Source organism: Sinocyclocheilus anshuiensis, unplaced genomic scaffold (genome assembly GCF_001515605.1).
Source record: "Sinocyclocheilus anshuiensis isolate Anshui unplaced genomic scaffold, SAMN03320099.WGS_v1.1 scaffold1184, whole genome shotgun sequence".
Taxonomy (NCBI): domain Eukaryota; kingdom Metazoa; phylum Chordata; class Actinopteri; order Cypriniformes; family Cyprinidae; genus Sinocyclocheilus; species Sinocyclocheilus anshuiensis.
The window spans coordinates 1,527,355-1,554,475 of record NW_015547647.1 but is presented as its reverse complement, the minus strand read 5'-3'; the positions used below and the strand labels follow the sequence as shown (position 1 = coordinate 1,554,475).

The 27,121-nt window shown below is 34.2% G+C and overlaps 2 protein-coding genes and 1 long non-coding RNA gene across 4 annotated transcripts in view; all 3 read right to left on the bottom strand.

Moving 5' to 3' along the window:
• Positions 1 to 533: 533 nt before the first annotated feature.
• LOC107701934 (complexin-4-like) lies at positions 534 to 4,643 on the bottom strand. The gene is made up of 3 exons (XM_016504084.1): positions 4,095 to 4,643; positions 2,410 to 2,497; positions 534 to 1,411 (listed from the first exon to the last, which is right to left on the bottom strand). Exons 1-3 carry the CDS (start codon positions 4,256 to 4,258, stop codon positions 1,184 to 1,186), a joined length of 480 nt encoding a protein of 159 aa, XP_016359570.1. The 5' UTR covers positions 4,259 to 4,643; the 3' UTR covers positions 534 to 1,183.
• A 4,108-nt stretch (positions 4,644 to 8,751) lies between these two features.
• LOC107701961 (protein ERGIC-53-like) lies at positions 8,752 to 23,786 on the bottom strand. Its single transcript, XM_016504128.1, has 13 exons — positions 23,558 to 23,786; positions 22,426 to 22,580; positions 18,810 to 18,917; positions 18,105 to 18,166; positions 17,644 to 17,743; positions 17,183 to 17,306; positions 16,542 to 16,600; positions 16,215 to 16,347; positions 15,168 to 15,355; positions 14,790 to 14,860; positions 10,858 to 11,014; positions 9,300 to 9,421; positions 8,752 to 8,972 (listed from the first exon to the last, which is right to left on the bottom strand). The coding sequence occupies exons 1-13, from the start codon at positions 23,748 to 23,750 to the stop codon at positions 8,936 to 8,938; spliced, it is 1,509 nt and encodes a 502-aa protein (XP_016359614.1). The 5' UTR covers positions 23,751 to 23,786; the 3' UTR covers positions 8,752 to 8,935.
• A 1,678-nt stretch (positions 23,787 to 25,464) lies between these two features.
• Positions 25,465 to 27,121, bottom strand: part of LOC107701933 (uncharacterized) — a 6,765-nt gene continuing 5,108 nt past the window's right edge. Inside the window, exons 4-5 of one of the 2 annotated variants that reach the window (XR_001635708.1) lie at positions 26,283 to 26,339; positions 25,465 to 25,830 (exon numbers count right to left, since the gene is read on the bottom strand). This is a non-coding gene — a long non-coding RNA (uncharacterized LOC107701933). Of the gene's footprint in view, positions 26,340 to 27,121 lie in introns of both variants that reach the window. The other variant, XR_001635707.1, reaches the window with a different exon arrangement.

Below are 27,121 nucleotides of genomic sequence, written 5' to 3'. Positions count from 1 at the left end.
GTATATTAATACAAGTACACATTTTAGTACCTTTTTTAAATGATAGCTGTTTGGTTTGTGGTTATTTGACTGTTATTGGCGTGACAAAAATTAAAATTAAACAAACAAACAAAAACATTTTTTTGTTGTGTTATTGTGCAGCCCCTTGGTCAGCGTTAATGTTGTTTTAAGCTGCTATATAAATAAAAATGACCTTGACCTAAAATGAGGTCACATAATGTGAAGTCACAACATTACAATGTTACCATGTCTAGTGAAGGCATTTAACTTGTCTTAAACTTGACAATCCTATTAGCAGGTAATCTTTAAAAGTCCAAAGCCTTTCTTTTCATATTTATTTTCTCCTGTCATGTGGTAACAACTTTTCATGTGAGTTGCTAAATAAACCATGTTTTTCAGACCCTTTTTACCAGATTTAGTTGTTTTCATGCAAGTATAAAGATACATGGCATAAAACATTGACACAGTAAGATTTCATGGCCCAGAAAATCTCACAGACATGTACTTATTTTGATCACAAATGCATGACAGACTCAATCCACTGTTTTATTCATGTGTTTAATCTGTTTACACATGAGACATCAATCCTATTCATGCCTATTTACCTCACATAAAAACTTAATATATATGACTAAAGATTCCTAATGAGCATTACAATATCATATATGTCAATGCTAGATGGTCTGCTGTCAAAAAAAAAAAGAAGAAGAAGAAATAACAGCATCACATTCATCTCATCCCTTGTGCAAAAAAGCAGGAGGGGGATTTAAACAGAGATTCTCCGCCTCAGGTTCAAGTTAGATGTTTGTTAGATATATCTACAGGTAATATTGCATATTATAATATTACGGGTAATAAAAAAAAAAAAAAAGGAAAAGGAGGGAATAGACTACAACATCAGTTATTCAAACAACACAAACAAAAGAAAAAGTCCTGCAGCATAACTGGGAGCCAAGCAAGAGAAGCTGAAAAGCTGATCTAGAGCCAGATCTTGCAGCTTTTGGGAACTAAAAACTTGGGTGACTTCTTTTGACATGCTTTCACATGAAATTTCATTTGAAGACATGTCAAAAACAAAAAGTTTTTCAAAACTGTGTTTCAAAAACCTGACCTGGTTTTTGTATCAAAACTGCATCAAAAACCTGACCTGGTTTGTAGAAATGTGTGAATGTGTTAAAAACCACTACATGACAGAGCACTTCTCCTCAGCCTTGGACTTGATCTCTGTCAGTGTAGCACTGGCTTTCTCTTTGATCTGATCCATGTCCATGTTCTGTAAGTTCTGCATCTGCCCCAGGATGGAGTCCTTCTCCTCCTCCTCCGTGGCATCCTCATCCACCATCTTCAGCAGCTCCTCGGGAACATCCACGTCATCTCCTGCTATCTGGATCATGTTCTCGTCCTGCTCACTCTGAGAGGTAAATACACACCGTGTTACTTTCAAACACAGTTCCACTAATGTATAAATGCTAAAAACAATGTGGACCAGTGGTGCATTGCAGTTACATTGAACATCCCGACCAGCCTTACATTGGCTCAGCCTCAGCCAATGAATTTGGGGTGGATCTGTACACTGTTATGCACAATAATTTTAGACTCTACTATCCGTATGTTAGTCTTTTGCATTATTGCATTACTGCATTACATTAAGGATTTAAGAGCGAGAATGAAGCTGTACAAAGGCGAGCAGATGTTAAGGAAAGCCAGTATGCTTGGAGGCTTGCAAAGACCTCAGTTCACTCTTTTAATCTAGTTAGCTGATTTATCGGGAGAGCCAAGAACTCAGAGCCAAACAAAGCATCCGTATGGGAGAAACTGCATTTGTGTATGTGCGTGTGTGGGAGCCACAGCAAACTGGGAATGCTAGAGATGGTTTCAACTAATTATTTTAATATTAGAATGATTTCTGAAGGATCATGTGACACTAAAGACTGGAATAATGGCTGCTATTCGTCGGCTTTGTCATCACAGGAATAAATTACATTTTAAAGTAAATTAAAATAGAAAATAGTCTTTTTAAATGATAACATATTAAATATAATAAATATTTATTATTTATTTATTATATAAATATTTATTATTTATTATATAAATATTTATTATTGAATAAATATTTATTATATATTATACAAATATTTATTTATTTTATAATAAAATATTAATATAAACTGTAAACAATTACAGTTTTTTTTTTATTTTTTTTTTATAAAATATGCAGGCTCTGTGAGCATAGGAGACTTTTAAAAAATATTTAAAAATGTACTGACCCCAAATTTGAATGGTATATAAATTATAACCGTAACCTTAAAGAAAAAAAAGTTAATGCCAGTTGCCAACTGAAGAACATTTCCTTATTAAATGTATTCTTTTTGAATTTGAGAAGGGAGGGAGTAGCAAAATGGCTCTTACTTTAGGAAGTCTGTATTTTTCTCGTAGACAAACCCTCAGAGTGGCCCTCTCTGCTTTCTTGTGCAAGAAGTCTGCATCTCTTGCCATTCTGTGGATCAGAAATGTTTTGACGACACTTTATTACATGCTAAGACAAATACAGCGCATTAATCTAGCTTTAAACAAATACAAATAAATAAATAAAAAATTCCATGTAATATAGTGGATACAAATCTTGTGATTTTCATGTAAAAAACATACCACCGTAAACATGTATAATTCAGTGGAAAACATGCACTGCACAAACAGTTTGTTTAAAATCCATGTGTGACAAAACACTGTAGCAGTAAAATAAAATGATCTCCGGGGTTTAGCTCTACAGCTTAATTCCAGATAAAGAGCTTCAGGATGCTTACAGCATTGTTCAGGCAGTGCTATACTTGAGGCAAAGCTCCTAGCTAGCTTACCAGCAACAACTAGATAATAAAATCCTATTGATGTTTGATCTGAAGCAACACAAAGATCTTCAGATGTTTAGATGTAATCTCACAGCAGGCATGTATGTTTACTGTATGAATCATCTGTTTCTAGCCTTAAGTGAGCCTGTTGATGTGAGTTATCATCACATCTCATTTGAACATGAATAATATCAAATCTTGGGATTAAACTGGCAATAGTTGCAATCAGGCTTCAGATGCTTTTTGTCTGTACAATTTGATCTTTATGATTGGTGTGTGTGTGTGTGTGTGTGTGTGTGTATATATATATATAATTGAGTTTAAAATGTATGTTAGTTTGCATATTTACTTTTATTATATATGCAAATGTTTTTATGACCGGAATGAATGGCATCACTCCATGTGTTAATCTGGTTATGTAATCATGTTCCTTGTTTATAAGCAGCACTGAATTATAAACACTGTGAATTTCAGAAATCTACAAATATATTTTTTTAGATAACTCCATTAAATCAGACTTCAGCTGTTACACTTCAAATGTCATAATTTATTAATTAGTCATAAATAAATATCAGCTAGGTTTTTTTTTTTGACAATAAACAAAATGTCGGCCATGGTAAAATAAATATAAATAAATAAATAAATAAATGTAGATTTTACATATGCAGAGGTCTAACATTCTCCAATACTTTCATTGCTCACTCTCTATCATGATTGCTTCTAAAAATAGCATTATCCAGATCAACAAGGCCAGGATAACGCGTGCTAAGCCCTGCTCTTAGGACTGATTAGCAGCTAGCACCTGACGCTTACTTTCTGATACCAACATGGAGTCTGTTCATCTTTAATCACTGAGATAGTTTTTTTACACCCTGACGTAGTTAAGGTGCAGGTGTTTGCATGAATACATCATCATGGAGAATATCAGATGCCTTTAAGATTAAGTTTGCATCATTCTCTTGCTCTGATAATCTCTGCAGCTTCCTTTGCAATGGACATCAGTGCAGTTTTTATTTTAATTACAGCATTTCTGTGATGTATCATCAGCTTTAAGTGTGGAAGATACAAAAGGATCCAGAACCAAATTGGCAACAGTTGGGATTAATAATGCATTAATCTCACTAAGAGCAACACTATCTCCAAAGAATACAGACTTAATATGCATAGATTCTTCCTTTACTTTGTCATGTCATTAAATGCTAAGTATGTAAGCACAAATAGGACCTGAGGGGCCCAAACCTTACTTACTTTTCCTCCACTACCTGCTTCTGGTACTCCTCATATTCTTCTCTAGTCATACCGGCGGCCGCTGCGGGGTCCTTGGGGGTCTCCTCCTCAGCCTTTTCCTCTCCTCCTCCAAATCCCATTCCCTTCAGTGGGTTTCCCACCATACTTTTAATTAAAAATGCCATTTTTTACCCTGCTGGAGTCTCTAGATTGACGTCAAGTTGCGATTTCCTGAAATCTTTTGGTGAAATTCCTTAGTTTCCAGCAGAGAGGTCCGTCAGATGGATTGTTGGTGGTCTAATTGGAGCTAGGCTAACCGACCTGCCTGTCTGTTATCAAGGGCACACTGTTGACTACGAATGGCGGCCAGAAAAAAAACAAAAAACGTTTATGCTGCAGCCATAATCTGGATTAAGATGCGGCTGTCTACACTGAAAGGCAGATGGCTGTGACTTTCTCTTTTCCACACAATAAAAGTTAAAGAACTCAATGCATTTATCAATCAAAAGCTCTAACTAGAGGACAACAATCAGAGAGAAAACTTGAAAACTATGAATTCTGTGTTTTGCAGACTAGGTCAGCCTCTGCTGTTGATGTCATGTTTGTTGCATCCACCCACTGACTGCTAATCACATTACTTAATAAGGGACTGACCAATGCAACGTAACCAACCGTTACTAGATTTACCCATTTGGGAGCCCAGAGAATTAGGATTACAAACCTATTTATCTGTTCCGCAGAGGAAGACCAGGAACTACGAATTCATACACGGTATTTACCTGCAAACACCTAGGAGATGCCGCTGCAGTTCTTCAATTCTTGTCTGCTGAGAAAATGATAGAAAAACAGATAATGGTTACTAAACATGAAACTTCACTTGCCACAGATTTCTGGTGGTTTAAAACAGTTAGCTGGTCTTCAGGTGGTCTAGTTGTTCTCCCCACCTGGCAAAGATGGTGTTTGGCTGATTTAGCTGGTCAGTGAGCTAATTTTTCAGGCTGACTAGCTAACGAGTGCTCAAAACCTTTCTAAACTTGACCAGCCTGGTAGCCAGCTAAAATCAGCCTATTTCTACCTGTATTGACAACGTCTTATTAGCACTGTTTAAACAAGGAATAACTCAGCTCAGGCCTTAAATTTGCCAATTAGCATAGCATGTAGCATAACATTCACACATGGAGCAGCATAAACTGAAAGTAATTACTAAAAGGTCGACCGAAACGTTTTCCATTTATACCTCTTGTGAGCCCAGGAAAAGCACATCTACAGGATTACAAACCACTGGATTTTGGTGGATTTCATACACCATATGTGACCCTGGAGCACAAAACCAGTCTCAAGTCGCTTGGGTATATTTGTAGCAATAGCCAAAAATACATTGTATGGGTCAAAATTATAGATTTTTCTTTTATGCCAAAAATCATTAGGACATTAATTAAAGATCATGTTCCATAAAGATATTTTGTAAATTTCCTACTGTAAATATATCAAAACTTAATTTTTGATTAGTAATATGCATTGCTAAAGACTTCATTTGGACAACTTTAAAGACGATTTTCTCAATATTTTGATTTTTTTGCACCCTCAGATTCCAGATTTTCAAATAGTTGTATCTCAGCTAAATATTGTCCTATCATAACAAACCATACATCAATGGAAAGCTTATTTATTAAGCTTTGAGATGTTGCATACATCTTAATTAAAAAAAAAAAGACTGGTTTTGTGGTCCAGGGTTACATATTTACTTGCAAACTTCCAGGAGATCCGGCAGTTTCCAATAGTTGTCCGCTGAGAAGATTCAAAGTAGACAGATAATGATTATGAAACGTGATGTAGCTAAAATATTACCTGAAAAGAACATCACTCCTGAACAAACTCACCATGGATTGCTGGTCTAAACTGGTTTAAAACAGATGGTCTCCTAACCTGATCAAACTGGTCTTCAAGTGTTCTAGCCGGTTTTCTAGACTGTCCAAGCTAGTCTTCAGGTGGTCCACAGCTTATTAGCTTTTGCACTGAATTGGCTCACTTCAGGCATTAAAATGGTCAATTAGCATATGAGCATGCGGCATACATTTTTAAAAAATTTTTATTCACAGATGACAAGTACCTCGGGTCAATTAAACTCAATTAAATTTTGTGGTCTCGTTTAGTGAGGTGATTATCTCCCTTTACAGCTCTGTCACTTTGATTGTCTAATGGTACCTAAACCAGTCTAAGGTGGTGTACCTACGAACTCCCATGACCCTTGTTAAAAAACAAAACAAAAAACCTCAATGTAATGACTGAAAGGTCTTATTTTATTATTCGCAGTTAACAAGTACCTCAGGTCAATTCATATTGTAGTTTGACTATTGTCCAACAAAACTCTCATTCTGTGAGGCAATTATGTCCTATTAAAGCTCTGACACAGTCAAAACTGAAGCTGACAATGCCTGTCCAAGGTGAAGACACAGCAATAAGGATATCATTGTGTCCCTACAGTCCCATAACTGTTCAATTATGGGCCTATTGGAAACATAAATATGCTGAAAACTATTATTCCTGAAGGGAAGGTCATTTTAAGAGGGAATTGTTGTGGACAAAGTTCTTAAAATTTGAATTTACCTAAGGTGACAATATGGTTGCCTTGAAAGGGCGCAACTACTATTCATACAGGAAGTGCAATGAAATGAGTCAGACACAAATGCACAAAAAACCCAACCTGACCGTCATTTAAAGCACTAAGAATAATTGCACCTGAAGTGTCCTTAAGTAACTAGGTAGTTAAAATGTAGAGGAGACCATTTGAAATGGTTCACAACTGCATCTCCTGTTAGGGCCAGTGAGCTCGTGCTGGGTTGAACGCACAGCATGCTGGGATGGAGTGACAGATGTGCTAAACGTACATGACATCTCTCTGTGTAATCCCCTGAAAAGAGAGAGGAGGGGGTGGGGGAGAGAGCGAGAGTACGCAATCAAGCCAGAGCGAAGAGAGAAAGAGGGACGGAACGGCTGGTGGATTATCAGTGCTGAGAATCATCGGCATATCCCAGGATTCCCAGCGCAATACTCTGTCACAAATGGATGCTAGTAACGAGGACACCGGCGGCCTGTAGCATCTAAACAGTCATTCAGATCATAACAGTGGCAACTTCCTGTGTGTAATGGATCATTAATATAGCACATTTAAAAAAAATCAATAAGCAAACTAAAAGATTTAACAAAGGATTTGAGGATTAGTTATTGTAGCACTATGAACATTAACTTTGTATTTGACACACCTAAAGCAAATACGCTATTAAACATCTAGCAATTGACTAAGTCAGTGATTGTCTGCAGGCTGGTCAGGATGCTCATACAAACTTACAAACATTTGATAGCATCACATAAAAAAAATAAAATTAAATAAAACAATTTTAGCCCATTATAACATTTAGCCCATTATAAACTGCTCAGCCTGTTTTTCAAAATTGCATTTGTTCTTTTACTACAGAGAAACACAGAGAAATATAAAATACAATAAAATAATTAACCCTTATGACTGGTTTTGTGGTCCAGGGTCACATATATATATAGAATTTCTTGTATTTTTCAAAACAATCTGGATTGCAATTGCTTCAGTTCTTTCACCTCAGAAAATAACAGAGAAAAAATACAATTAAATAAAAAAGGATATATTTCCAACATTTCCGATAATAAAACATTTATCCTCAACTCTATAAACCGATCGGCCTGTATTTTTCAAAACATTCTGGATTGCAATCGTTTCAGATCTTTCACTATTGACAGAAAGCCTTTAAACCAAGAGAAAAAAAAAAAAAAAAATGTATCCCATCAAAACAAAAAAATATAAAAACTATAATTTTTGACATTTCCCATGAGAAAACATGTATTCCATCATAAACTGATCAGCCTGTATTTTTCAAACATTCTGGATTGTAGTCACTTCTGTTCTTTCACTATTGACAGAAAGCCTTTAAACCAACATGCAACCAGTTGTGATGACTGGAGCTGAATAAAGGTGGAGAAAGTGTGTTAAAGCCCTCTGTCTCTGATCTAATCCCTAACGATGGCCCGGGTCATAGAAGCTTCCATAGAGCAGCGCTATGGCTCTCGGCTGGGGTTCTTACAGAATCCCCTGCATGAGGCCGGCCCTGTCAGACAGAGTTACATCTGCATCCAGCTGCACTTCTGCTGTGAGCTGACAATTATATTACAATATACTCTAGCAACAGGCAACATATATAACAATATACTATATACATATACACACAGACACATACAAGATTTTGAAATAAAAATGAGACAACACGAAAAGTCTTTGATTTGAGTTTTATGTAAATTGTTTGAGAAGAAAAACATTTGAGTTTTTTTTAAAGATTCAAAATACACATTCACAACTTCAGGTTCTTGCTTTCACCAATACAATAAAGCTTTAACACTTTTGGATGAAAAATCCACCTTATTGTAGAGGTATTACCAAAGGGAATGCGTTAAAATACTTGATCGTATTGCAATTACTTTTTAACCACAGTTCAGAACGTTCCTGGGACAGTGATTGAGTTTGTGAAATGAGTCCTGGACCAGTATTGAACAGTAAATATAATGTCAGACCTCTTAAGATTATATTACATCATATTCAGGAATCTTCCAATGCAAATGCCACACACACTTGGAAAAGAGCAGTCATTCAAACCCTGTACAACTCTGATCAAATTAAAAATCAAGAATTAAAAAAAAATATAATAATCTCAAACAAAATACTTCAGTTTTCAAGTATAATAATTTACAGTTTGCAAACAGAAAACAAACAAACTGGAAATGAACAAAAAAATGGACAATTTACATGTTGTGCTGTGTTTACCAAGAGCTATGAATCATCAAAAAAACTTCTTAGCTGCTGCTTCCTGCTGACTCCTGGAAGGAGAAAAAATGAAATAAAAATAAAAACACTGTCTATGACAAAATAAATCTTTTACAATCCCTGAAAAATGGTCCTAATTTTTGTTCTGTGCATACAAAATGTCCATCTTGCTTTTTCAGTATATGAACAAGAGAACTTTTAATTTAAAGACAATGGGAGAGATTTCAGTATACTTTAACTACCATACCATCTGAGGAAACAATTGTAGGAATCCAAAAACTGAAGCTTAATGATGCACCCAATCAGAAAGGAACAAAACTCTTTTTCCATTTACATACCTCTTAAAGAGCTTTGCATGAACAACATAAAAATCCACTCACTTGTACATAATGTAGCCGAAGAAGAGGAGGGATTGAATGACGATGAAGATCACAAAGTGTGTGGAAGAGAGACAGGTGGGTAAAGGAGGAAGTTCAGGACATTTCACCTTCTCTGCAGGATTCTAAGGATCGTGACCGAAAAAGGGGTTATTGGCATTTTTTTCCCCAGTTTTTGAAATTAATACATTTTTAAAATTAGAACATAGACAATTTAAACCAAGGCAGAAACCACATAGAGAAGTGAAGGGGGATTGGTAAATGACTAGATTCTATAACGTAATGTATGATATATTAAGTAATATTAAAATAAATAAAAAAATAAACTAAAAAAACTTGTTACAATATAAGTAACAGTGTTATTTTAGTATAATATAATGTAATATGACATATGTTACATATTATATCATATCAAAATATATAAATAAAAAATTGCATTTTTAATAAATTAAACTAAAACACTTAACATAAGTACAATACAATACAAGTAGCAGTGTTATTTTAGTATCACTGAGATACAGTACTATTATAAATGTTATTTATATTTTGAATAAGTCTATTTTGATACTTCTGTTTTAATTTTAAAGTTTCAGTAATTTTGTTGTGCATTTTTGCCATTTTTATTATTATTTGATAATATAGGTTTATATCGTTTTCATAATTTTTTTACAATTCAGTTTTAGTTATTTTAGTACATCAAGTTAAAAATAAAATGAGAAAGGTTGGCTTGGCAACAGCTGAAATAAAACAAGTACAATTTTTTGTATTTTTTACTTGTGAAAGTTTATTTTATTTAAAATATCCAAAATTTTTTTGGTTTTAGTTTACTATGATAACCCTGACAGGCATAGAAATAAAATGTATCATGTCATCAAAAATGAAAACAAGATGGTCTAACTACTTGATTATGGCCCCCGTCCACCCGGAGACGCGTTTAGCTGTATACGCATACATTTTGTATGGTATAGGCGTTTCGTCCACACGGATCTGGCGTTTTGGGAGAGTGAAACCGATATTTTTTGAAACCGGGTCCCAGAGTGGATAGACCTGAAAACGCCGCCCTTGCGTTTTCGTGTGGACAGCGAATCCGTATATTTTCCGAAACGATGACGTCATCAGTCCACGTCTCGCCCCTAGTCAGACACCGCTACGTCACGTAACAGCAACAAAACATGAACAAACACTGAACGATTGTCTTTTTATTAATTAACATTAACACAGATTAATAAATGTATTGTTCCATGTTCGTTTGTATACCGCGCGCAAGGTTTATGCGCATAGTCCAAGTCTTCTACTCAGTTTTTAGTGTATCTCTGTGGCAGAATTACAGCGCCACATACTGGTCTGGCATGTATACTACATCGTTTTGTGTCGGTTTCGTGCATTCGTGTGGACGCAGATATTTCTTGAGACGAGGGGAAAAAAAGATCGGATAGGGAAAGCTCTGGCTTCGTGTGGACGTAACCTATGACTATAAGGTTATTTGTCAGCTAAGCCTCACATATGCTGTGCTATAGAACTTATTGTCCATATCAGAAATGCTGATTTATTTTGAACTTACCACATTTTTCTGAATTATGTGTTCGATGTTCCTCTTGACGACATGCAAATGCTCCTTGATGTCATTGAAGTGCTGGACCGTCTCATATGATCCTAGTCCGCCAGCGTTACCCTGCTGCTGACCCATTGTCAACTGCTTAAAGCCTGACAATGAGTCCCTACAGACCACAACAAAACATTACAACAACATTAGTGCAATGCTTCAATTGCCATTTTAAAAACATACACGAGTCAAAGGGCATGTAAAATACTATTAATTATTCAAGAAGAAAAGTCTACATTTTCAAATCGTGCATGCCAGATGGTTCCAGATGCTGCCGGTTTACATACAACAGTATGTCATACAAGAGGATCTTATCAAACAATCAATTCCTCTGAGACTGAGTGTCACAAGACTTAATCTATGTTTTAAATGCATAAAACAGCGTTAAGCAATATCTGATCTGATTCTTAAGACAAAGCTCATGTTTTCTGGATTTCATGACATTATTTCTATTGTAGACATGACCATGCAAAAAGATAATTTCCACTCGCTTCCTACTTATAGGTATATAACTGTCTCCAAAAAGACAAACAACATTCTGACATTTCAATGTGTTTCAATGGATAATTCAACTTTAGAGAAATAGATTAATATTATATTTTTTCAATATGACTTATGGCATTGAATTTTTTTTTTGGACAAACTATTTTAAAATTGCAAGATATTTTTAGTTTTACATGAACATGACAAATATTCATCAACAAAATGGTTATAAAATAACCTTTAAAATAAAATGCAAATAAAAAAATAAATAAAACAATGCCATATGACAATACAACACTGAAAACATGCAAGAAAACCGAACTAAAGTATCTCCTGAACTCCTTCACGTCTCAATGAGCCGTAAAATCTAACAAATCAAATACCATCTACACACTTACTGTTCAGCTCTGGCTGGTCTAAACGTTTTGAGCCTCTCTCACCTCTAGTGGCATCTTGATAGAACTGCATGCAAACGCTGGTGTCCCCGATTACACTGGCAAATGACTGCTGTGCCCAAGGTCCTCGGCCAACAAAATCATAATCTTAATATTACAGTGAATTGTCCCAATCTAATCTTTTAAGCCTCCTCTTAACTCTCACCAAAAGGCCATATATCCTTCAGCCTCATAGAAAAATTTAATTACCATGCAGCTCAAGCAGCGATGATTGCTAAATTAATCTTCCTAAAAAACATGGTCCCTTTCACAAACATATTTCAGATGATTAATAAATACCCATTCAGGCCATGCCACAGCTTTCCTCAGGGGGACACTTTCATTTGGCTATAAGCAGTATTCTTAAAATGGTCATTAAAGATGGAATATTATACAAATCTTACATGAATAAATAAAATAATTATCCATTTATAACTGTTATCAGTATAAACAATCTAGGAAATACTTCAATACTGTATTAAAAAAACACTATGAGAATTACAGAAACATTTTGTATACATCATTATTTTATGATACACTGAAAAAAGGAATTAAATTTCATTTAACATTTATTGCCAGAACTTGTAACATTTTTCTTTTAATATACAGAGAATTTTTTAATCAAAATAAGGTCAAATTTATGGTCGGCATATTATAAAAGAGCAGCGCACAGTTTAACCTTTTAATCAGGAACATATCTTCAAATTTAAGATAATTTCTCTGCTTAACTTGCATTTTTTACTGATCACGTATTATCCTGTGCCTGAACCCCATTTCTTTGGATATCGTCTTCAGAATTCTAAGATGATTACTAGGATAAAAAAATATGAGGGGACACGGACAAAATTAAAACGTTTGGTAGGTCATAAGTACAGTTTCCTTGGGGAATTACAAAGACAAGAAAGCAATCAGAAACAGTCCGTGTATTCGCTGGTGTATGAAGGATATATTTAAAGATTCGCATATAATCCATCAAACAGAGGCCCATAAGGAGCCTAAACAAAATCAAATTTGTTTCTTAAGGGAGAAAAAAAAAATAATTAGACAAATCTCCCTTGAGGCAAAAAGTGAACATTTAGTAACCCTCCCAAGTAATCTTTATCCACTTCAAATGAACTATATGCCAGAGGAAGGCGCTTTTCCCCATCAGATAAGTCATTTTGTTGGGCTAAGACGAGTAAAATGAAATTATGATCAAAAAATAGAAAAGGTCAAGATCTTAATATGTACATAATCTATAAGATGAACTCGATCAACGGAGCATTTGTTTGTTGCAGACAAAATGCTGTTTTCACATGCCGATAGGATTAGCCTAAATGAACAATCGACACAGATTACTGATCTTTTCGACATCTTTCCGACAATAGGGCGACAATGCGGCATCGATTCTGCCCTTTTGATGAAGACTGCTGTATTGTGTTTTGCTAATAGCAATATTAAACGTAACAATATTTGCATATGCTCTAAACAGCAAACCTTTTATACGTACGAATCATTCAAACGCCATCTTGTTGATATAGTCAAGACGGCATGAAATGAACAAGATGGCGTAGATAAGGATAAAGCTTTTGCCGTTGTGGTAAAATTCAGTTTTAATAAAATATAAGATGTAATTAGGTTATTAAAAGTTTTAAACAATGCTCTTCTGCAACCAAACTCTTAATCTAAATGCACAAACAAATCCTCAACAACAAAACCATCGGTAAGTGTTGATCTAAAAATCGTTTTAACAGTCGGTATAGTTTGTATACATCCGAGTTAAAGAGTTGTAAAAACAGTCTTTTGTGGGCTAATCCTCTCCTTGCACAGTTAAAGAGTTTTAAATGCTGTATTTTGGTGTCTAATCCCAAAGCCTTATTGTTCGATTTTGTCTTTGGGCTTTAATCCTTGTTTCGTCTACACCTCACTTCAAAAACACCTGGAGGAAAACAAACAACCATCCGCTAACAAAACCAAAAAAACAATGCTGACATTACAGAGGCCAAAACAGAATAACAAACAAATGTATTTAATCTGGATTAAACAATGAACATCTTTAGATCTTTATGTGAAGACACAACAAACAGGAAGTTTACAGACAAAACCTAATCTGTTGCATTGTTCAAGCCATGTAATGCACTAAGGCCTGTAAGTAGTTGATTCACTCAGAGATTGTTTGTGACTAAAAACTTTATTGGCTAGGAATTTTCTGAAGTACACCGTATTAGTTTTTTTATTAGTTAGTTTTAGTTTCAATTTAAATAAATTTGTTGAGGCTTGGCATTTATAATAAATGTCATTGATAATTAATGCCACTATAATGCATGTTTGTTTTATATTTATCCATTTCTGTTCTGTTCTAAATACTGTTAAATGTAAAGGATTTGTTGTGGAGTGAGGGAAAATAAAATATGATTTTAATGTTTGTAAAGGTTTCGTTTTATTTAGGGTATTTTACATTATTTCTGAATGTAATAATAAAATGTGACTTTTATACTGATGCAACGTATGTGCTTTTCTTCTCTCAACAATGAAATTTTGACCAGGTGAGAGTTAAAATCAGGTGTTGTGCTGTCAAACGATTAATTGCAATTAAATCGCATCCAAAATAAACGTTTTTGTTTACAAAATATGTGTGTATATTTATTATGTAAATAGAAATACACACACATGCATGTATACATTTAAGAAAAATGTTTTGTTTATATATAAAATATTAATATGTATATATAATATATATTATATATGAATAAAAAAATATATACATGTAAATATTTTTTTAATATATTCATGTATGTTTGTGTATTTATATATACATCATAAATATACACAGTACACACACATATATATTGTAAACAAAAACTTTATATTGGATGCGATTAATCACAATTAATCGTTTGACAGCACTAATCAGGTGTGACTTATTTTTTTGTAAAATATGGTAATGTTCCAGTTGTTTTGGACAGGAGAACAATATTTTCCTTAGGGACTTACCTTACTTCATTAAGGTTCCTCAAAACCTCCTGTTGTGTATTGATAATGGTGTCCATTTCATGATTGGGAGCCTAAATAAAACATGCAAACTATTAGTTAGGCTCAAGAACAGTTTAGATCATAAATTAAGTATCATAAGTATTAAAAGCAATCTTATAATTTTGGTGCTTCACAAACTGATAAAGCAACATGTTTTAAAAGATGTCAGACTAGCTCTAAAAACATCTTATGAAGGATTTGGATTGGATCTGAGATGACATGTCACAGCATTCAATATAAACATCTGGTCAACGTTAGTGTTTAATGCTGTTAGATATATTTTTAATACACTGTTAAATGAATGTTTGCCATATTTCAAACGCATTTGTCATGTCTTACCTGTCCTGACTGTGCTTGTGAAGAGCGTTTGGAGATCTCCTCTGTGATGACTGACACATAGCGCCGTTGTTCGTCCAGAATCATGGCCAGCTGCCTGTTCAGCTGCTTGATTTCCAGGTGTATTTGATTCTGCCCCTCAAACACCTGACGGATTTCCCGGTCGTTAACGCTTTCAAACAGGTCCTCAACTGCCAGAAGAGAAACACTGAACAGATGTTTTTCTACAAATATGGGTGTTCATTAAGTTAAAATGAATCATAGTGGAAACAGAATCTGTTGTTAAAAAAATAAATAAAAATGTGTGCCTAAAACGCCCTTGGATGGATAATAAAATAAACAAAATAAATCTAAACTATTTTATAAATAAATAAAGTTTATTAGTCTAACCGTTGCAACCAAATGTGACCCTGGACCACAAAACCAGTCATAAGGGTAAATTTTTTGAAATTGAGATGTATACACCATCTCAAAGCGGAATAAATAAGCTTTCCATTGGTGTATGGTTTATGATAGGACAATATTTGGCCGAGATGCAACTATTTGAAAATCTGAAATCTGAGGGTGCAAAAAAAATCTAAATATTGAGAAATTCGCCTTTAAAGTTGTCCAAATGAAGTTCTTAGCAATGTATATTACTAATCAAAAATTAAGTTTTGATATATTTACAGTAGGAAATTTACAAAATATCTTCATGGAACATGATCTTTACTTAATATCCTAATGATTTTTGGCATAAAAGAAAACTCAATAATTTTGACCCATACAATGTGTTTTTTGCTATTGCTACAAATATACCCCAGAGACTTAAGACTGGTTTTGTGCTCCAGGGTCACAAATGTGACTCGTCCAATCAGAACTAAGATCAGAACAGGGTTTATAAAAAGTGTATTGGAAAAGAAAGTGATTTTATTAACAACATTTCATCATTCTATTTCTGTGTTTTTATGTCAGTCAGTGTCTAATTTCTTTTGACTATGAACATCATGAAAACCTAAAGCTGAATGTGCATCTGAGGTCAAAACTTTGGACAGAATGAAAGCAACTCACTGGGCTGCCCCTGGACATCAGGGTGCTCTTTCTGAAACTCCTCTTTCCTTTTGTCCAGCTCTTGTTGGAAATTCTCAAATTCCTCCTGGTACTTGTCCTTCTCCTCTTTGGGAATCTCTTTTTCTGGGGGAGGCTTTATAGAAAGACACAAAACACACATTCAAACCCACTCACGCACATAGACACACTTACGCAAACTCCAATTATAATGAACAAGAGGAATGGAGTCAGAGGTGGACACTTATGAAATAAGTATGGCCGATTCTTTTTAATCATACTTAAATGTGTGTCCGCGACTGCGAAATGTGTGGGGAGGAAAATGCGTACCAGATTCTGCCCAGGCTCGGTAAGTCTGAACAGCAAAAATGACAGAACGTCATGGTCATCTGTTGAAAAAGAAATTGTTTAGCCATATTTTTAAAGCTGCAGTGTGCAATTTCAGTACCACCTGCAACATCAAACATGTTTAAAAGTTTTAAACTCTTTCTTTCAGCTATAAATGCTATAAACAATTAATTAGATTACGTTTTATGGTTTAAAGGGACAGTTCACCCAAAAATGAAAATTCTGTCATCATTTACTCACCCTCAAGTTGTTCCAAACCTGTATGAGTTTCTCTCTTCTGTTGAGCACAAAAGAAGATATTTTGGTGGTATTATCAACAAGAATGTTAGTAACCAAACAGCTGACGGTAGCCATTGACTTTCATAGTATGGGAAAAAAAATACTATGGAAGTTAATGGCTACCAGCAACTGTTTGGTTACCAACATTCTACAAAATATCTTGTGTGTTCTTGAGGGTGAGTAAATGATGATAGAACTTTCATTTTAGGGACAACTATGTCTTTAATGGTCGAAAGCCAACTATTTTCTCGTTAGCTGACCCAGCTGAAGGATGGAAGCAAAGAAAACATTGGACTTTCGATCTGAAAGAGAAAACTCTGAATTTGGTTATGTTTAAACCATACCTGCAAGTCCTCCGGTGGCCGCAGAGATGCCAAAATAACCATTCTCAGGAATGATCATGTTTTCTACTCTGGTGCAGAACTCATAATCATCTTTATCAGGAGTGAAGCCGTTATTGATGAAAACCTGAAACCATTGAGAATATTCAGACGTTACATTATATTCAGATTTTAATTTTAACTCGTCTAAAAATCTCTCAAATGAATTTAGGTAAGTTGGGCCTCTTTTTGGTGAAATAAAAAACTCAAAAAAATTACCAGTTGTACATGGCTCTATTGTTTTGACGTACAACGCAAGATTTACAGAAAGAAAATCATTCCACACATTTAACTCAAAATCTAGTACTTATTTTGTAATAATAATTACCAGTAATTACTCAAAAGATCAAATTATATTCGGTTCTTCAGAATTAATGTATGTTGAATCTTATTATTGGTTATATGATGATATAAACTTGACCTACCGATAAAGTTTTCTTGTAGTAGGCGATTTTGGCACGTACAGGGTAAGGTTTGTTTCTGAAGTCTCTAAGACATGTACCCAGAGACTGGGTTGTGCCATCACTGGAGGAAAAATATGGTTTATCATATATGTAAACACAAAGACAACAACAACAAACGCTTCCTTTTCATGTCAATAGGAAAAAACTAAATTAGTTTCTATTAAAATTTCCTTAATGATTCCATGAATCAATAAAAACATATCAAGAATGGGTATTTCTCGGGTATTTCTACAGCACATATGCTGCTGACAGCTCTCCCCCGCTGGCTCACAGATCTCCTAATTTAATCTGAGTGCAGTAACAGTGAAAGCATTAAGACAGACAGAGGATTACACTCTCTCATAAATAATCATATTTCCTAATCTCCTTTCAGCTATAAAAATGAGAGCACTGATGTCAGCAAGGAGGATAGGTTTACTTACTTTTGATGGTCAAAAATAAGTTTTCCATTGTTACCCACCACCAGGACAGCAGGGTTGTTTTTCTACAATAGCAAGGTCACAGAGAAGAGAGACATAATACTTATTTAGTACAGAGGAGGCACAAAACAAATCTACTGAGGGACTTTGGTGTTTGTTCCTGAGGCAAACGCAAAACACAATCATAATCCTTTGATAAATATATATTTAGCTCTACCTTAAGATGTTTTGACTGAAAAATGCACATCGTTCAAAAACAAACATTATTGGGGCATTTTTCAGATACAATCAAGTGTTAAAAAATAATTTTTTCAATGAATGATTACAAATTCTAGGGCTGAAAATGATTAAAAACAATCATGCAGATTAATCAAATATTACAATTTTGATATCTATGATATCTTTAAAATGTTATATTATGAAGTCAGATGAGTAAAAACATTTAATATAAAAATGCCCTTTAAAAGTCAACATATTGCTCATTTTCATTTTTTAATATTAGTTTTATTTAGCAAAAATGCAACTTATTAGTTAGGATGAAGCATTTAAAAACAATTCTGAATAACATTTGATACAGCTATAATCGTACAATTATTTAGAATTATATTATTTTTATACATTTAAATGAAAATTTAAATAAACAAATCTGAAATAAAATTATAATAATTAAAATGCATTTGTTGAAAAATTATACTTGTGTGCAATCACCTTTCCATCATTATCAAAAGAGTCAAAGAATATTCCCACACCGTTCCACTGATCAGCAGCCCCGTACACAGGACCCTCCAGACCTGGACTGGCCGTGAACCATATGGCCTACAGAACACACACACACATCAGGCTTTCTTCAGTGAGCATGGGTAATTTGGTAAGTGGTGCTTGAGATCAGTGTGGTCTGCTCCACTGGACTGTGGGACAATTCAAAGAAAGCACATGTTACTTGCACAACACTACATTTTAATTGCTCATTCTACACTGCAAATGCCGAACAACGTACATGAATTTATCAAGGCTGACCTATGGACGCTTTTCCTGATAAAATGGTTTATTCTGTGCAAAAAGAAGTGCCTGTGATAAGATGAAATATTTAAACCTAATGACTTTTAAAATTCAAGAAAACCATATTTTGTACAAGTTAAAAGTTCCCCTATTATGGATTTTTGAAAATGTCCTTTCATGCAGTGTCTAACACAGCTCTAAGTGAATGAAAACATCCTGCAAAAGTTTCAAATCTGAAAGTGCACCATGTATAAAATTATAGTCTCTCAAAAGAAAGAGTCGACTCTGAATCATTGAAATGAGTCATTTTTAAAACGAATCCCAAGCCGTTTCATGTTGACGTCAACATGAAACATTAGCATATTGCCCGCTCACTTGTTGGTCTTTTCACGTTGGTCTGTATGAAAATGCAAATTCATTCTTTGCCACTAGGTGCCGCTTTTAGAGCGGTAAAAAAGCAGTTTTCCCGGTAACGCTGTACACAAAGCAGCACTGTGCTTACAAACGCTGCTTTATTATCAGGCATTACAGGCATGATAAAATGAAAATGAGACCAATCGGACCAATCACCGCAGATTAGCGTCTCGCAAAGGAGGGGTTTGGAAAAATGAATCGTTGAGCAAATCGTTTGGGAGTCCTTGAGCAAGTAAGGTAAACAAAACAAGCTCATGATGAATCATAATGAACTTGAAATGCAAACCTACAATTTTATAGCTCGTGAAAAGTAATAATAGTAACACATAACTAAATGTGACTGTAGTTTGCCCATGCAAAACTGCTGCCACAATGCTAGGGTGTTCCGGAGGGTTGCCTATGCAGGTGTTCTGAGTAGCTGTTAGCTTATTTCTGTGCTGTTAGTAAAAAGTTACCACCATCAAGTCTCTATGATTTTCTGATATCTAGACATGACTTCACAGGAAGTAGACACACTGCCCTTCTGCTTCACTGTTTCGCAGCTTCTGTTTTACATATTCTGTTTCACATACACTACCGGTCAAAAGTTTGGGATCAGTAAGACTTGTAATGTTTTTAAAGAAGTCTCTTATGCTCATCAAGGCTGCATTTATTTGATAAAAAATACAGAAATAACATCAATCTTGCAAAATGTTATTACAATATAAAATAATGGTTTCTATTTTAATATCCTTTAAAATATAATTTATTTCTGTGATGCCATGCTGAATTTCCATCAGCCATTACTCCAGTATAAAGTGTCACATGATCCTTAAGAAATCATTCTAATATGCTGACTTATTATTAGAATGATCGATGTTGGCAACAGTTGTGTTGCCAAATATTTTTTTGGAAACTGCGATACTTTTTTCAGGATTCTTTGATGAATAAAAAGTTAAAAAGAATAGCATTTATTCAAAATATAAATATTTTCTAACAATATAAATCTTTGCTATCACTTCTTATCAATTTAACACATCCTTGCTGAATAAAAGTTTGAATTTCTTTAAAAAAAACAAAGAATAAAAATGTACTGACCCCAAACGTTTGAACAGTGTAGATTGTTAGAAAAGATTTCTATTTTAAATAAATGCTCTTCTTTTTAACTTTTTATTCATCAAAGAATCCTGAAAAAAAAAAAAGTATCACAGGTTCCAAAAAAATATTAAGCAGCACAACAGTGTCCAGCACTGATAATAAATCAGCATATTAGAATGATTTCTGAAGGATCATGTGACACTGAAGACTGGAGTAACGGCTGATGGAAATTCAGCTTTGCATCACAGGAATAAATTACATTTTAAATTATCTTTTTATTTAGTAATTTTAGTGTTTAAACTTAAACTAAATCAAAATTAGAAATGTTGCCTTGGCAACTAACTAAAATAAGGTTTTCATTAAATTTTTATATTTTATTTTATTGAAAATAAACATGTTTTAACAGTTTTAGTTAATGGTTTAGGTTGATGTCATGTCATGAAATGGCTCATGAATATTAATTAGTTCATGGTCATTTACAACTGAGGTGGTCATTTACAACTCCAATTTTCAGAATTTTAATATAATATAGAATTATAGAATTAAAATGGAATGAAATTCAGAGAAAATAATTACTTTAACTGCAGTAAGTGTAATTTTTTTACATTATTATGATCATTTTAGTGATCATAATGATACCTTATTGAATAAAGATAATTATCTTACAATAGAAAACAGTTATTTTAAGTTGTAATAAAATGTTACAATAACAAGATTTTACTGTAGAGTAAAAAAAAATCTGAATTGTGATAAAAAAAGATAAAAAAATGGCAATAACCTTTTTTCATGGCAGAAATAAGCTTCAATACATAAAAGACTTCAAAATATTTAGAAAAAAAATGTACAACCTTTTAAACAAAAGTGTACATACAAAGCAATTTGTACACTACTTGTATGAATATGCACACTAGGGTTGTGACGGTGAGGACATTTTCCCACCGGTTAATCGATGTGTGACAACACCGGTAATACCGGTATCACCGTGGGGGCGATAAGAAAGCTTGGAGGCACGGCATACACCTTGATGTCAAATAAAATAAATAAATTACACAAAGTTTAAATAAAGTAAAAATCAGCAAACAATGTGGAACCAATTAAATAAGAAATGAATGTTTAAAAAAAACTTCCAAAATCACCTTAGATAAACGGCAAAAGTCAACAGGCTTTTCAAAATCCAAAATATTGCCAAACAGGCGCTTTTGCATCTCGTTTCGAAACTAAATCATCCGCCATCGTCTTGTCTGTCTCAGCTCACTCTTCTTGTCAGTCAGCTCGACTCACTCTCCTCACTGGAGAAATTAAATCTGATCTGTGATGCGACTGTCGTTCGACACGCTGCATTGAGCAGCCGTTCAGTTTTTAATTGTAGTGTCTGTTCTTTTACTGAACTAAATTATTTTTATTACTATAAAAAATCAAAACGACGGTGGGGGTCGGTGCCGCGGTGGGCAAGTGACGTAACCGGTGTTGAGGCTTAACACCGGTATCACTGTCAGCACCATCTATCGCGGCAAGCCTAATGCACACTGGAGAAACCAGGGTTAAATGCTCAACTTAAGAACTCAAAAGGGTTCTATCAATAATACTTTAGCTCACAGATCACTCCAATCTGGGATTCAACCTGTGACACAAGCCTAAGACTGCCATACCCCTAAAGGGGTCAACATGACCCTCAACTGTCATTAAGATAACAATTTGTGTCTGTGCTTCTATATGTTTACAACTGCTTATAGCCACAAATGCAGAAATAAGGCTCACATATATAATTAAATAAACAGTTCTTTCATATAATATTTATTAGAATAATACTAAGAATTATTTTCCCCCTTCTTACCAATCCATCTGCTCCCATTCGTCCTCGTCCGGACACACGGAATGCCACTTCAGCTTCCCAGTGTTCAAAACTTACAGGGTTTTTTGTCCATACCGAACCCTTCTGGCTTCGCAGAGAGGGGGTGATTCGGATCTGATCTGAACTAGGAATGGCATCTGGAGAGAAGATGGAAATAGGAAAATGCATGAATAGAAAATTATTTAATATTTATTATTTAATAATAATATTAAGAATATACTATATCATTGAGAAACCTGATCTGATGTAAACAAGTTTCCCCAATTTATTTTATTTTTTTTTATTAAAGGGTTGTTTCTCAAAACCAGGAAGAGCTGAGGTAAGAAAGCTGGTTTCTGAGCATTTGTCAGTTACCAAAGCCATCAGTATCTCTTATATTAGAGAATATAGAAAGTATTTACGTTATATAATTTTATCATCACACACCCATGTAATATCTGGCACAATACCAGGTGTATGAGCAGAGACTTCCCTGACAGCATACTTCTCTGATGAGATAAATCGATTTAAACAACAGGACAGAAACCACAACATTAAATCTGATGACTAAGTAAACAGCATTTATTGCTCCTGCCGGCTAATATGTGCAGTGTATATGAGAGATTTAGGAAGTGTTGCAAAACAGAACGTTGCTCTTCGCACATGCCGAGACAGATTTGTTTAACCCTTTAGGAAAACTAGTGCCATGTCAGCTGTGAAACTGCATGAATATATTTACTAATCACAGTTTTAACAATGTCACCAAGATTATGCATCAAAAATAATTATGTGAATCTGATGACTAATCAAAATGACACTTTTTATTAAAAAGCAGCTGTTGTTTTCTCAACACACCATAAAAAACACAGCTGGCAGTGCACCAAACATTTCAGAACTGAGTGTGTGCATAGTTTACCTTAAGATATGTTACAAAATATCATAATTTGCATTATTACAAGAAACCCCACATGCAAAAGCAATGCAACCTATCATTCACTAATGATTGCACCACTGGTTCAGTTCATTTCAATGCAACTTCACATAAATTTCATGGGGAATTTAAACTACAAGTATGTACATGGACTAAACATACTGACAGATAACAGACAGTGATACAGCTGGATGGACAACTTACTCCCAGTATGAATCCAGAATGGGATACTTCCATCACTCTGTGTCAGATGTGGCCCTTTGAAACTGTATTTATACTCAAAGCGCCGGTGCGGCGAGTCCTCGGCAGCATTGTCAGCGAAAGCGTGCGGAAATATTAAAGATATTAGTAATAAATAGGCATAAACTGCCAGGCACTTGGCTATGGGGACCGCCATGTTTGAGTCTGAGTGCTGACGTAGCGCAGAGAAGGGGCGGGATGACTGGAAACTCTGAAGGGCCAACAGGGCGCTCTCTCATTGGCTGAAGCGCTTGATTGACAGACGGGGAATTAATAAGAGAACCGCTTTGAGCCTCGTTTTCAGTTACTGATGACTTGGTACTAATCGTGTCATAGCCCTATTTTTATACAGTCTATGGTCATAGCATACTAGTAAGTTACTATAGTAACCCAAATTTTTGCCAAAGAGGTGTTAACGGTTATTCTTGCCGCGGTAAGATTACATTTATATGAGCTTTTTTTCAGACTGTTTAGACTATATATATATAGAGAGAGAGAGAGAGAGAGAGAGATAGATAGATTTACATATATACATTTATATACATATTTGTGTCTGTAAATATGTAAATGATTAGTGCTATGTATATATACTTTTCGTAGTCAAAGGTTTTTTAATCATATTTTTTTATTTTTAAATAATATATTATATGGTACAGCTGTCATGCACAATTTACACATATATTCACAGTTCTGTACAGTGCTATATCAAAGCATTCAACAGGAACAGGAAGTTATGTGCTATAAAGCTTCGGATAAGACAACTGCCTTTCCTTCTCAGTACACACACCTTGATTGACAGAACAAAAGACTCTCAGCACGTCCTCTTATCCTGCTAGTGAACCTGTAATTATGGTCTTAAAGAGTGCTATCTTTATAATTTATATTTATATGCAATGGATTACATCTGTGTTTTGTTACATATAAGAGTAGAAAAATTATTTTTATGTTGATCAAAAGTGGATAATTTACACTGACATACAGCTGACATGATGACTCAGCAAAGCAGAGCAACATTCTAAACTCCATCTATTTTAAACTGCATTTTTATACTTGTGCTTTTGTTCATTATTTTGTATACATAAGGATTAGATATTTGAATTAACCCAAAACTATATGTGTCAAACGTCCGTATGTAACTTGTCCTGTACCATTTGTGCTACAATCATGAATTATACACTTCCTCACAACACATGGCTTGTTGAAAAGAGAAGTGCTATTCATTTTACAAGAGATCTGATGTGCACGTTTAACTGGCAAGCTGGAAAAAAGTCCCATAGACTTGCATTGATAGAGATGACAGAGTCGCCATATCTGACAAATAAATGTGTATGTGACAAACCATGAACCTTGGAATCAGAACACCATTAATATTAATATTAATATTAACCACATAGTAACTCCCTGGCAACCATCCACAACACCTTTATTAGTTATTTCATATTTATTATTATACATGCATAAAAAAAAAAAAAGAAGCATTTGCAGGATTGTAATTGAACTTCAAAAAAGAAATCTAATAGGGGATTAAATAGTGTAAATATATGTATTAATAATAACAACAATAGAAAACAACATCTAAAAATATATATATAAATATATAATTTTCTTATTTATAAATTTGAAACTTTAAATGCAAAAAGTCTTGAAGAAGTAGATTAAAGTAGTGTCAAACATTTTATAATAATATTAAATAGCAACTAAAGCTAATAGGGGATTACAATTAGTGTAAGATGTTGATAATAGAAAACAGTATTTAACAATACACATTTTAAATGAAATACATTTTTAAATACATTTTAAACTTTAAAGGCACTTTGCAGCACTAATAAATCAACTTAAAATATTAATAATAATAATCTAACAATACACATTTCCCTTATTAAATCATTTTAACCTTTAAATGTAGTTTTAATTAAATTGATGTTGGAAAAAAGGATCATGCAATTTTTATGTCAACTACCCATAAACATTTTGTTGTTGATGTCAAAATCAAGCTTTTTTTTTTGACTCATCTCTTGCCTGAAAAACCACGTCATGTTGCATTTTTCCAAAACTATCTCTTCATGCTTAGACAGACTTAAATGTCATGCCTTGTTACTCAAAGGCTGTTGGAATCCTTGCTTGTGAGTAATCCATCAGCATCAGTCCGGCTGATCTCTTCCCGTGGCCTATTCTCCAGCTCACGATACTCCCCTAATCATGACAAGTGTCTCTCTTGTTCGCATCATTACGTTAGCCTGAGGAGAGAGTTTGTAATTGAGGTCCCTTCTCTTTTGTGTGAAGTTCATTAGGAAGTTAATTCTCACAGTTTGGAGGAAATGCACGATTTAAATAACAAAGGAAATGCAAATGGCTCATTTGGATTGGAGACAAAGGCACCTGATGGGAGCTAATGGATTACGCATCAGGAGAATACTTCGACAAATTAGTCAGCACAAATATTTGGCCAGCTAATTATGCAGCCAAACAAATGTTATTTTTGGAAAGCAGATGCAGATAGACCACAGTTTTAATGTGTAAAATAAAGCAGCATGGCAAGAAGGGTCATAAACCTCCTGATATGGAAGAAAAACTGAATTGTGGCAGCAAGTGTTTCCTAACAGGGCTCATTGTGTACATTCTTTGTGCATTATAAAAAAGGTCTTTTCAGGTCATAAGGGACACAGAGCAGCTGAGCATGGCTTCTCACCTCTCAGTTGGGTTCCCTTTTCTGTATTCAGTGTGTCTTTCGCATTGAATTCACAAACTAATGCAAATAGACAAAAAACAACGATTTGAAAAACAATTCCCACAACAAAACCTAAGTAAATAACAGTGGTGTGGAAGAAAAGCAGCGTGTAGCATTTTATTATCCTTCACCTGCAGGGAGTTCACTTCAGCCCTAGATGGTCTATTCATTACGGTATAGACCCGACATTTAGATTTGACCCCTTTTTGGATGACACACTTATGGTTTAAATCAAGTAATGAATAGGTCAATAATCAGGGATGTGTTTGTTATTGACTTATTTGAGTGTTAACCTATTGAATGAACATAAAATAAAACGTGTTGTATGAATTAGTGAAATCTCTGTGGGCAAGTATTATATTTAATAAATAATATGCATGATGTTATTTATTATTATTATTATTATTTACACTACCAGTCAAAAGTTAGGAATAATTATGATTATTTTTTTTTTTACTATTTTTGAAAGAAGATTGTTATGCTCAGCAAGACTGCATTTAAAATACAGTAAAAACAGAAATATTATTGCAATGTAAAATAACTGTTTTCTATATGAATGTATTTTAAAATATAATTTATTTCTGTGATGGTAAAGCTGAATTTTCAGCAGCCGTTACTCCAGTCTTCAGTGTCACATGATCCTTCAGAAATAATTAATATAATATGCTAATTTGCTGCTTAATTTTATCAGTTGTTATTGCCGATGAATTATTAATGGTTCTATTATTATCAATGATAAACATTTTTTTGTTAATTTATTCAGCATTTATTTGCAATAGATTTTTTTTGTAACATTATAT

Coding starts and splice junctions, on each gene's coding strand:
- LOC107701961 (XM_016504128.1), bottom strand. CDS start 23,750: ATGGCGGTCCCCATAGCCAAGTGCCTGGCAGTTTATGCCTATTTATTA. Junction 18,918..22,425: donor GAATGGGAGCAGATGGATTG/GTAAGAAGGGGG, acceptor TGTGTTCTGTAG/GCCATATGGTTCACGGCCAG. Junction 11,015..14,789: donor AGGAACCTTAATGAAGTAAG/GTAAGTCCCTAA, acceptor TGTGGTCTGTAG/GGACTCATTGTCAGGCTTTA.
- LOC107701934 (XM_016504084.1), bottom strand. CDS start 4,258: ATGGCATTTTTAATTAAAAGTATGGTGGGAAACCCACTGAAGGGAATG. Junction 2,498..4,094: donor AAGCAGGTAGTGGAGGAAAA/GTAAGTAAGGTT, acceptor TCTGATCCACAG/AATGGCAAGAGATGCAGACT. Junction 1,412..2,409: donor AAAAATACAGACTTCCTAAA/GTAAGAGCCATT, acceptor TTTACCTCTCAG/AGTGAGCAGGACGAGAACAT.